The sequence below is a fragment of the Aotus nancymaae genome, unplaced genomic scaffold (assembly GCF_030222135.1).
Source record: "Aotus nancymaae isolate 86718 unplaced genomic scaffold, 86718_ANA_hifiasm-v0.15.2.pri h1tg000015l_0, whole genome shotgun sequence".
NCBI classification, from domain to species: domain Eukaryota; kingdom Metazoa; phylum Chordata; class Mammalia; order Primates; family Aotidae; genus Aotus; species Aotus nancymaae.
Window position 1 is genome coordinate 13,089,343 of NW_026988426.1, and position 11,948 is coordinate 13,101,290.

At 37.7% G+C, this 11,948-nt stretch overlaps 1 protein-coding gene across 1 annotated transcript in view; it reads left to right on the forward strand.

The window, feature by feature from the left end:
- The window catches only part of HMMR (hyaluronan mediated motility receptor), a 30,007-nt gene extending 19,489 nt beyond the window's left edge, over positions 1-10,518 (forward strand). Inside the window, exons 13-18 of the mRNA XM_021672216.2 lie at positions 2,670-2,816; positions 3,033-3,185; positions 3,280-3,379; positions 4,081-4,257; positions 8,232-8,394; positions 9,231-10,518. Of these exons, the coding sequence (XP_021527891.2) occupies positions 2,670-2,816; positions 3,033-3,185; positions 3,280-3,379; positions 4,081-4,257; positions 8,232-8,394; positions 9,231-9,250 (760 nt within the window). The 3' untranslated portion in view covers positions 9,251-10,518. The remainder of the gene's footprint in view (positions 1-2,669; positions 2,817-3,032; positions 3,186-3,279; positions 3,380-4,080; positions 4,258-8,231; positions 8,395-9,230) is intronic.
- Positions 10,519-11,948: the final 1,430 nt, after the last annotated feature.

Here is an 11,948-nt window from a genome sequence, read left to right on the forward strand (position 1 = left end):
GCTTCTTCCTTCTGTCTTCTCCCTTCACTTCTTGCCTGTTAAACTCTCCTCTCCTTAAAACAAAAAATAAAATAAAATATATAATGTGAGCAGAAAGGGATGTATACCCAGGTAAATCTGTGAACAAACCAGTCACACAGAGTATGATTAGTATTAGTTTAAATTCCATAATCACTAACCATAAAGTGGGCATTTAGCATTATTTAGTAATCTTATTATATTTATAATTCCACTTTATAGAAATACCCCTTTCTTACTATCCACTTCAACTTTTATGCACTGAGCCAGGTGTGGTGGCACATGCCTGTAGTCCTAGCCACTCCATAAGCTGAATTGGGAGGATCAAGTCATGCACTTAGAAGCATTTGGTGCTTCTGCCTTACTCGCTTGGTGTTATCATTTTCATAAAGAATTCAGAAGTTTTATCTCCTCATTAAATCCATAAAGAGACCCACATTTATGCTCCACCTATTACAGATGAAATGTCCTGGTCTTTTAACCTTCAGTGACCTCATTCTATCAGTTATCTTTTTTCTCTCGTAATTTGAAACCTTTTTTACTGGATTTTTTCCAACTTCAATATCAAAACGTGTTAATGTATATCTGTTTTTAAAATTAGCTGGGCTCTGTGGCTCACACCAGTAATCCCAGTGCTTTGGAAGGCCAATGCAGGAAGATTGCTTGAGGCCAGGAGTTTGAGACCAGCCTGGGCAATAGAGTGAGACCTTTGTTTCTACAAAAAAAAATTTTAAGAATTAGCCAGGCATGGTGGCAAATGCCTATAGTCCCAGCTACTTGGAAGGCTGAGGCAGGAGGATCACCTGAGCCCGGAGTTCCAGGCTACACTGAGCTAAGATCACACCACTGTGCTCCAGCCTGGCTGACAGAGCAAGACTGTCGCAAAAAAATAAATAAAATACATAAATTGTTTTAAAAACTCTTTTGACCTTAATTTCCTTTTTTGAGCTGTCTATCACTACCACTCATTCCTTTCTTAGCCCAAAATTCTACTCTTTTTCACAGTTCTTTTCCTTCTACTCCTTTTCCTTCTCTTGACAGGGAAGATTCTCTCTATAGCCAATTTCTCACCTCCCATGCCTTCTACTTATTTTCTCCTTAAATAAAAAATTTATTTTGAGTGGAACTACAAATTACAAAGGCCAGCATAATGAATACCTATGCATCTCACACCACCAGTATATTAATGTTAACATTTTTATTTATCACATGTACTTTAGATCATTTTGGGGGAGAGGTTCCTTACTTTTGTTTATTTAATAAATACAAAAGAATGCATAATGTATCCATAAATTATAAGGCTTGAAGATAAAACTGATATGCATGAACCTATAAAAGGCAACCAGTAAGCCAAAAGATTTTTAACAACTTAGTATACATATATAAATTCCTCTACCATCCCATTTTCATGCTTTCCCTGAACAGATAACACTGTCCCAAAGCCTACATTAAGCCAAAGGTATATGAATGCTCAACTCTAAAACTTAATACCAAATCACATTCCCATGTGGGACTAAGAATCTACACTCCGACTAATGTTGTATAACTTTCCAATTATCTTCTTCGCCAAAGCTTGTTAGATTTCTTAAATTTTGCCAGTGTACTTAGTGTAAAATGGCTTCTTATTGTGGATAATTCATTTTTCCTTTTCCATAAAAGGCTTGTTTATGACTTTTTAAAATTTGTCTATAGGGTTATCATATTTTCCTCATTGATTTGTAGAGGGTTTTTCTTTTTTTAATCAGCCATATGGGTTACAGGTATCTTTTGCAAGTTACCTACTTGACATCTTCAAGTAGATATTAAATATTAACCTATCCAAAGCAGCTCTTGATCTTTCCATTTTTCCCCTGCCCTAATCAATCTTCCTCATAGCTCAAGTGAGCTACACACTTACTTATAACTTACTTAGATACCTTTTTATTTCATTTATTTATTTATTTATTTTCTGAGACGGAGTTTCACTCTCGTTGCCCAGGCTGGAGCACAACGGCACGATCTTGGCTCATTGCAACCTCCACCCCCTGGGTTCAAGTAATTTTGCTGCCTCAGCCTCCTGAGTAGCTGAGATTAGAGGCATCTGTCACCACACCCAACTAATTTTTTGTGTTTTAGTAGAGACGGGATTTCACCATGTTGGTCAGGCTGGTCTCGAACTCCTAACCTCAGGTGATCCACCTTCCTTGGCCTCCCAGAGTGCTGGGATTACAGACAGGAGCCACCGTGCCCGGCCTACTTAGACACCTTTAATGGTTCCCCTCCTTCCCCCAGGTAAGCCCACCGTACCTTACGGTGATGACCCTCATGCCACCATCTTCAGCTCCAGCCTTTCTTACTCATTAAGCTCTAGTCTCACGTCTTATTTTTTGATTTTGAATAATTTTCATGTTTGATGATTTCTTTTCCATCTCTGTGTGCATACTTCCTGCACATAGTTGGCACTTGATTTTTTTTTTCTCTGAATACATAGCAGATACCATGTAAACACATTAGTACTTAGAACACTGAATTCTTACCTGTGTTAAATGCATGACCACGATAAAAACTTTTTAGTTTTACCTTAAAGTCTATAAAATGTAAACCGATGTTATTATTGTCATACACAATAGTTAGAAAACTACTTTGACTTTTATTTTTTTCTTTTTAATAAGCTATAAAGCATTAACAGCCAGTGAGATAGAAGATCTTAAGCTGCAGAACTCATCATTACAGGAAAAAATGGCCAAGGCTGGAAAAAATGCAGACGATATTCAGGGTCAAATATTGGCAACCGAGAGCTCAAATCAAGAATATGCAAGGTAAGTAGAACAAATCATGGCCTTAGAACCATTAAGACAACTTAATGTTGAAAGCCAGCTAGTAACTTGCTTTTGCCTGTCTTATATTGCAAATTGAGAATTTACTCAGTTAAAAAATGATACTTCTTGAAGAATTCCTTGAATTAAAAAAAAAAAGGAAAAATTAATGAAAATGGCTATAAAATGTTTAGTGAGCTCTTCTCTCTCAAACCAAAGGATGCTTCTGGATCTACAGACCAAGTCAGCACTAAAAGAAAGAGAAATTAAAGAAATCACAGTTTCTTCTTTTCAAAAAATAACTGATTTGCAGAACCAACTCAAGCAACAAGAGGAAGATTTTAGAAAACAACTGGAAGATGAAGAAGCAAGGTAATCTATGATTAGAACCGGAGTGCCTTGTAACTGAGTTATGATGTTATTTTTTAAATAACTATGTTTTTCTCAATTTAATTTTTCCATGCAGAAAAGCTGGAAAAGAAAATACAATGGCAGAATTAACTGAAGAAATTAACAAGTGGCGTCTCCTTTACGAAGAACTGTATAATAAAATAAAACCTTTCCAGGTTTGTCAGATAGGAGTTAAACTTACTTATGTTTATTTTAGGAATTCACTTTTTTCCCTGTTATAGTTGTTATAGTCCATGACTCAGGGTTTCTGCAAGATCATTTTGCTCTGCATTTACAGTGCCAGTTTAGCTTACTATTAAAGGTTTATACATTTTATTAAATTATTACGCATGATTTTTTCCCACATTATTGAAGTATAATTGACAAATTTAATTGACAGAGTTTTCAATGGACTCTTTATGGTTTTAACAAAAATAACTTTGTAATGAGGAACTTAAAGTTTGGCACAGAGAGCTTGCCTGGTATGGGCTTTTGATAATTAACCTATTTTAATTTGTGATACGATTTATCTCATCGCAAATACTTATTGTTTCTCAATACACTGATCTTTTAAGAGAAAAAAGAATAAATGCTGATCTTGGAACTTGGATTGAAGTACAGTATTGGTTATAATGAGGTGATCCAACTGATACAGATAAGGCTGGCCAGCTGGCTTTTTCTCCTTCTTTTCCTCTAGTTTAATGATCTTTCAAATGAAAAACACAAAAGTTTAAAAGATTTTCATAGAGTATCTCTGGAGAGTTCTGAGAATATGTAAACATACCCTGTTTTTATTTCTTTAGTGTTTATGGTTTATATGAAACTAGTAAGATCAAACTGTTTTAAGTCTTAACTTTATTTTAAAAATTTTTTTCAGCTACAACTAGATGCTTTTGAAGCAGAAAAACAGGCATTGTTGAATGAAAATGGTGCAGCTCAGGAACAGCTAAATAAAATAAGAGATTCATATGCTAAATTATTGGGTCATCAGAATTTAAAACAAAAAATCAAGCATGTCGTGAAGTTGAAAGATGAAAATAGCCAACTCAAATCGGTTTGTAAAATGACATTTCATGTTATTAAAGATATTGGAGTGGGGGTTATTCTAACTGTAATACTTAAAAAAATGAAAATCAGAAAAAAATAGCAATTTATAGAGGAAAATTGATCTGTGATTTTAGTGGACTTATTTTGGAGTGTTGACCAAATGGGCATTCCATGTTCTAAAATTTTCCAGCTACCTTCTTAAATATATTGTAAATTACTAGAGTAATTGGATGAATTCATTCAGCTTTACATATCTATTTCGGTTTGCGAAACTGCAAACTCCTTGATATAAAACCATAAAGACAAGCAGTGTTCAAAAATAGTTGGACATTTATATTTTTTAATATGTATTGAGATATAATTGACATCTTATACAATTCACCCATGGAAAGTGGACAATTCAGTGATTTTTAGTATACTCACAGATTTGTGCAACCATCACCATAGTCAATTTTAGGACATTTTCATCACCTCAAAATGAAACCCTGTTATCCTTTTCCTAACACCCTCCTATCTCCTCATCCTACCCCACCTTGCAGCGCTAAGCAACCACTAATCTACTTTGTGTCTCTATTGATTTTATTATTGTAGACATGACATGTTCATGGATTCAAATAATATGTGGCCTTTTGTTACTGGCTTCTTTCTGTCAATTAGCACAATATTTTCAAGGTTCATTCATGTTGTAGCATGGACAGTACTTTTTTAATTGATTAATAATTTATTATGTGGGTATACCACATTTTATTCATTTGTCAGTCGATAAACACTTGTTTACACATTTTGGCTATTATAAATAATGCTACCATAAACATTTATATGCAAGTTTTTATGTGGACATTTGTTTTTATTTCCCTGAGAAATAATAGGAGGGAAGTGGCCAGATCATTTGATAACTCCATGTTTAATCATTTCAGGAAGTATCACACTGTATTCAGTTGAGATTGGGTGTATTCAGGGCGGTATGGCCCTAGAAAGATCAGACTGTATTCAAAAGTGTCTCAAACCATTCTGTATTCTACCAGTAGTGTATGAGGGTTCCAATTTTTCCACATCCTTACCAACATTTGTCTGACTTCTTTATCCTAGTCATTGTAGTGGATATCAAGTGGTATCTCATTGTGGCTTGACTTGCATTTTCTTAATTGGTAATGATGTCGGTCATCTTTTCATGTGCTTACTGGCCATTTGTATATCTTCATGAAGGAAACGTCTATTCAGATTCTTTGCTTATTTTTAAATTGGATTATTTGTCTTTTTGTTATTGTGAGAATTCTTCATTGATTCTGGACACGAGTCTTTTATGTATTATTTGCAAATATCTTCTCCCATTCTGTGCATTTTCACTTTCTTGATGATGTCCTTTGACCCACAAAACTTTTATGAAGTCCAGTGTGTCTATTTTTCCCTTTGTTTGTTTCTTGGTGTCTATTTCCTCTGCCAAATTCAAGGTCAGGAAGATTTACCCCTGTGTTTTCTTCTAAGAATTTTATAGTTTTATCTCTTACATTTACATTGTTGATTGATCTTGAGTTGATTTTTGTATGTGGTGTGAGGTTAGAGTCCAGCTTCATTCTTTAACATGTGGACATGCAATAGTCCCCACACTGTTTTTTGAAGAGACTATTCTTGCTCCAGTTAATGGAGTTAGCACCCAGTTAAAAATTCATTTAGGGCCAGGCACGGTGGCTCACACCTGTAATCCCAGCACTTTGGGAGGCTGAGGTGGGCAGATCACCTGAGGTCAGGCTTGAGCCACTGCACCTGGCCAAGAACTTTTTCTTTTTTATGATTTCATTTTTTAGATGTGGGGATACGTGGATTTCTTGTTTGTTACATGGATGTCTTGCATGATACTGAGGTTTGGGGTATGACTGGTCCCATCACCCAGGTAGTAAGAATAGTACTCAAAAGGTAGTTTTTCAGCCCTTGTTTAATGGCTGAAAAATACGACATCTGATTACTCTCAAAGGCATTTTTTCTCCTTTTGTCCAAATATGTAGGTTATACTTTTCTATTTATTGACATGCCATGTAATGTTTTATTGGAAAGTAAATTTTTAGATCATATATTGTAGCATTTCTGGGCACAGCTCGCCCTCCTTTTGGGGCTTATTTGCTTATTTGCTTGTTTGCTTAATAAGTGGCTCAATTATTTTAATGAAGCTTATCCCACTACCTCCCCAGCCCCAACAGTGTTGCGCCTCTGATGTTGCTGTTGAGGGAGGTACAGTTTTAGGTATGCCCACAATTACCCTGGGATGACACTTGCTTTGGTAGGGCTGCCTTACTCTCTTTCCCTGAACATAGTGGCTGTAAACTCCAGTAGATGCTGGCTCCTTGCTTTATTATTTTCAACAGTGCCCTGGGGCATAAATTACTCTATAAACGAATCCAACCAAATTCTGACTCCTTTGTAGGAATTGCATCTGAGAGCAGTGCTGGGTATTTATTCTACTATAGAAATGCTCCTTCCAGCTGTCTTATTCCCTAGTTTTCATCTGCAAACTAACCAGTGTACTGTTTAGCCTATATATTAAATCTCTTCCCCATTCTCTCTCACTGTAACCTCCACTGTTCTTTAATAAGGTCCCCAACCATTTCAGCACCAGCGACCAGTTTTGTGGAAGACAGTTTTTCCACAGACCAGGGGTTGGTAGGGATGGTTTCAGGATCAAACTGTTCCACCTCAAATCATCAGGCATTAGATTCTCATAAGGAGCATGCAACCTAGATTCCTCATGTGTGCAGTTTACAGTAGAGTTCACACTCATGATAATCTAATGCCACAGCTGATCTGACAGGAGGGGGAGCTCAGTGGGTAATACTTATGCTTCCTGGCTCACCACTCACCTGCTGTGCAACCAGGTTCCTAACAGGCCATGGACTGGTATCCATCTGCAGCCCAGAGGTTAGGGACCCCTGCTTTAGAGCACCCTTAGGTTTCAGCTTCTCCAAGCTCTGTTGCAGGTGAAGTCAGTTCCTTTGAGAAGAAATGAGGAGTAGACCTGTTTTATGGCCTACTTCTCTTTTCTGCCTCTTTCCCCTCCAACAATATCTCTGAGCCAGGACTAAAGCTGAAATTGGGACAATGGCACTTTTGTCTCTGAGTGACATCTCTGCCCTAGGAGCTGAGTTTTCACTGGACTTGTGGGAAAGAGATGAGGAATAGCCTCAGGCCCTCTTGATTTACCTCTCCTGGTGTAGAACCATCCCCTCATCAGCCAAAGCAAAGGTGATCAGGGGCCCTGCATTTTCAACACACTCTGCCTAGAGTGAGCCTCTGTTTCATGAATGGGGCTGAGCGAAGGAAGGGATCCCCCACCTTACAACTGCATTTGTCTAAGATGTAACTGCAGCAACAGGGAGCTGGGGACAAAAATGAGAAAATCTGATGTCCTGCTCCTCCTGGGAGGAAAGCTTCTGACTGACTGGGAGTTGGGGGAAAAGAAGGCCCTGTGTTCTTGGCTGTAGCCATCTGGCAAGGACTCTGCCTTGCTAAGCTGGGTGTAGGAAGACAGGAAGGAGTTTTGACTTAAATACTGCAGACTCTCATCCTTTTCACCAAATTTTTGCAGGTTTTCTTGAATAGATGTTTCTTCACTTGCTGTTTTTTCCTTAGGCTGATTTTTAGAGGCTTTAACTGGTCAACATTTTGTAACTTTTAGTTTCACTAGGGAGCAGGTCAGCAGAACTTTCATGCTGTCATGCCAGAAGTCCCATCTCAGCAATTAATTTTGAGTTGAACTTTTATCAGAAAAATAGCTTTGTAGCTGTAGAGGGGCAAGGAGATTTAAAAGACTGTTATCTCCTTGGTCACAGGTGTTTCAAGTCATTTTGTAATTCAGTCTTAAAGGCTGTGTCTAATGGTGATTTTTGCCAGTGGGTGTGATAATACAGAAACAACTTTGAAATTTGCTCACAACATTTCACTGACATAATCTTTAATAATTGTTTATTACCTATTATTTTTCTTCCCTAGGAAGTATCAAAACTCCGCTGTCTGCTTGCTAAAAAAAAACAAAGTGAGACAAAACTTCAAGATGAATTGAATAAAATCCTAGGTATCAAACGCTTTGATCCTTCAAAGGCTTTTCATCATGAAAGTAAAGAAAATTTTGCCCTGAAAACCCCATTAAAAGAAGGTAAGATATGAATAAATGTATAGAAGTGTCCTCTTCCTTTGGATTTGTTTTCACAGCATTTAACAAGTCATCCATTTTATGAACTGTGAAACTTTGTTGACACCTTCTGATATAAAAGCAGTTCTTACTGAGATTGTTGTGTACAATGACTTTTTTTTTCCCTCCTATACTTTCTTTTTTATATATCCAGATTCTGCCTGTTCTTCAAGGCTAGGTCAAATTATATCTTCCTTGAAGCTTTAACTATTTTGTCCTCCTCTACACACCCCAAATTACTCCCTGTATAATGCCCTTAGCATTTTAACCTAAATGTCTTTTAGGTCCTTACTTGTTTCCTAATTTGCAGTTTTGGAGAAGTAAATTTCTTATTTCTTGACTGTGAATGTTTGTCTTTCACAATAAATTAAAATTGGTTGAAGTGATAAATGTAAATAACATTTTTTTTTTTTTTTTCTTGAGATGAGTCTCGCTTAGTCACCTAGGCTAGAGTGCAGTGGTGTGATCTCAGCTCACTATAACCTCTGCCTCCCAAGTAGCTAGGATTATAGGCCCACACCACCATGCCCGGCTAATTTTTTGTATTTTCGTAGAGGCAGGGTTTCACCATGCTGGCCAGGCTGGTCTCGAACTCCTGACGTCATGTTCTGCCCACCTTGGCCTCCCAAAGTGCTGGGATTACAGGCATGAGCCACTGCGCCTGGCCAAATAAAATTATCTTACAGAATATATTGCTTCATCTGCCTTAGAGAAGATACAAGGCCTGTTTTTAGTTTACAATGATTGATAAATTCATTTTAATCTAGATAACTAATACTTCTTTTCAATAATTCTTCTAGGCAATACAAACTGTTACTAAGCTCCTGTGGAGTGTCAGGAATCATGGAAGTAAACATCTGAAAAACCTGTTGAAGATTATTCCATTCATATTGTTATTGATATTGTTATTATGTTTGACATGAGTATTTTATAATGTTGTATTTAATTTTAACTGCCTATCCTTAAGTATGTGAAAGGAACATTTTTTACCAAAGTGTCTTTCGACATTTTATTTTTTCATATAAATATCACCTTCCTAATGCTCACCTTTATCATCTCATTCTGAACCCTCTCGCTGGCTTTCCAGCTTGCGGTGCATCTGATCAACTCAATATTCCTTTAAATTCAGTATCATATTATTATCCCCCTGTTCTGAAACCTTAATTTCAAGAGTCTAATCCCCAGATTTTTCAGCTTGATCCTGGAGGTCTTTTCTAGTCTGAGCTTCTTTAGCTAGGCTAAAACACCTGAGCGTATTCTGGCCTCTACTTTGATTCTAATAATGCTCACTATGTCCTACCTATTATCCTTCCACTTGTCCAGTTCAAATAAGAAATAAGCACAAGCCTAACTTCATAGGAACCTCTCTATCTTTAATTAGTTGTTTAATAATTTACAAGTTCTTAGGCTCCATCCTATTTGTATTAAATTTGGCCTTTAAGCCTGAATTTTTAACAGTCTTCAATTAATTCTTAGATACACTAAAAATCCAAGAAACTCTGCATGTAACTATTACTTTATAGTTTGTCATATACTGCTTATCATCTGCATGTCTACTGAGCATTTAATATTTATGTAATATGAAATAAAGTTATACAGTAAGTCATTTAACCAATTAATTTTTCAACTTGTATTTTATGAAGTTACATTAATGCTTCTATATAAGATGTATTTATTGTCTCTGCCTTACCCATACTACCTTGTCCCCAGAATCACAAAAAATACTGTCTCTAAAATGTCTGTTTTGCACATTGGTATGATATTTATAAGCTACCTTTTTTATAATATGTCCTCATTGATGAACCAACAGAAACTATCAGTCAGAATTGCTTTTCATAATTATTATTTTATTAGATCTTAATACATGGTTGAATTTTAAAATGCAATTTTTTAAATTAAGTTCAGAAGAAATGTAGAAATGAGAAAAATGATCCAGTAAAATAAAATGGTTCAATAGGCTAGGCACAGTGCTCACGCCTGTAATCCCAGCACTTTGGGAGGCTGAGGAGGGAGGAATTCAAGACCAGCCTGAGCAACATAGTGATACTTCATCTCTAAAAAATATGTAAATAAATAAATAATAAAATGCTTCAGAACTTCTGCTTTTAACCAAGATGGGGTAACAAGATGAACCACCAGGTGCACTGCCCAAAGTTCTGCCCACTGGGAGGATTTCTCTTCACCATTGTCCTTCAGGGATGTCTCAGAGAAGGGCTGGGACATCCATATATAAACTAGGCCCATGTTGTTTCTTCCTGTCAACTCATCATAAGGAACTTCCCATGAGCCTGGGAGAAAAAAGGCAAGGTGGCAGGAACAGGGACCTTGGGCATTTGGGTCACTTCCTCATATAACTAACTTTCGCCTTCAGGTCCTGCCTGGGCCCAGTCACATACATAACACTTTCTTTGATGATGTACTCCTGCTGTGCATACCCAGTATTATGGCTTGTGGGTCAGATAACACCCAGCTCGTGATGGGCAGCTCAGGTCGCATGGTAACTTAGTTGACCATGGTAAGCATTCAGTCCCTACTAAGGCCCAGTAGGAGGCCAAGAGCTCCTTCTCAAAAGAGTAGTTATCTGCATCAGATAGCAACAGGCCTTTCTTCAAAATACTAAGAGTCTGCACTGAGATTCATCTACATGGGCCTGCCAAAGGTTCCAACATCATCTCTATCTGCCACTGACGCTTCAAATACGATTGGATCTGCAAGTCCCTATGTCCCAAGCAACAAAGCAGCTTACCCAATAGCCTGGACCTATTGCAGAACCTTTTCCTATTCTGAGTCCTACTCAAAACTAGCAGCTTTTCAAGTCACTCAGTAAATGGGCCAGAGTTAACAAACCCAAATGAGGAAATCTTGACTCCAAAATCCAGAGGGCTGCCATGCGCTGTGCTTCTTCTGGTTATAGGAGGCAGCAGATTCAAAAACTTACCTTAAGAGGGGTATTTCAACATGCCTCGTACCACTGGACCTCTAGAAATTTTACTGAGACATAAAAAAAGCCTTTGAGGCCGGGCCACGGTGGCTCACGCCTGTAATCCTAGCACTTTGGGAGGCCGAGGCAGGTGGATCACGAGGTCAAGAGATTGAGACCAACCTGGTCAACATGGTGAAACCCCGTCTCTACTAAAAATACAAAAAATTAGCTGGGCATGGTGGTGCATGCCTGTAATCCCAGCTACTCAGGAGGCTGAGGCAGGAGAATTGCTCGAACCCAGGAGGCGGAGGTTGCGGTGAGCCGAGATCGCGCCATTGCACTCCAGACTGGGTACCGAGCAAAACTGCGTCTCAAAAAAAAAAAAAAAAAAGCCTTTGAATTTTTGTTGGATTTGCTTCCCACATCTGACATGCAAATGTCTTACCAGTAGGTCTGGAGTAGTTGCTGCTTCTCACTCATTAGGTCCAGTGAGCATAATGTCACCAGTGTAATGGGCCAATGTGATGTGGAAAGAAAAGGCAATCGAGATTCCCGTGAACAAAAAGGACAGGGCTGGTGAGTTGATATACCCTAA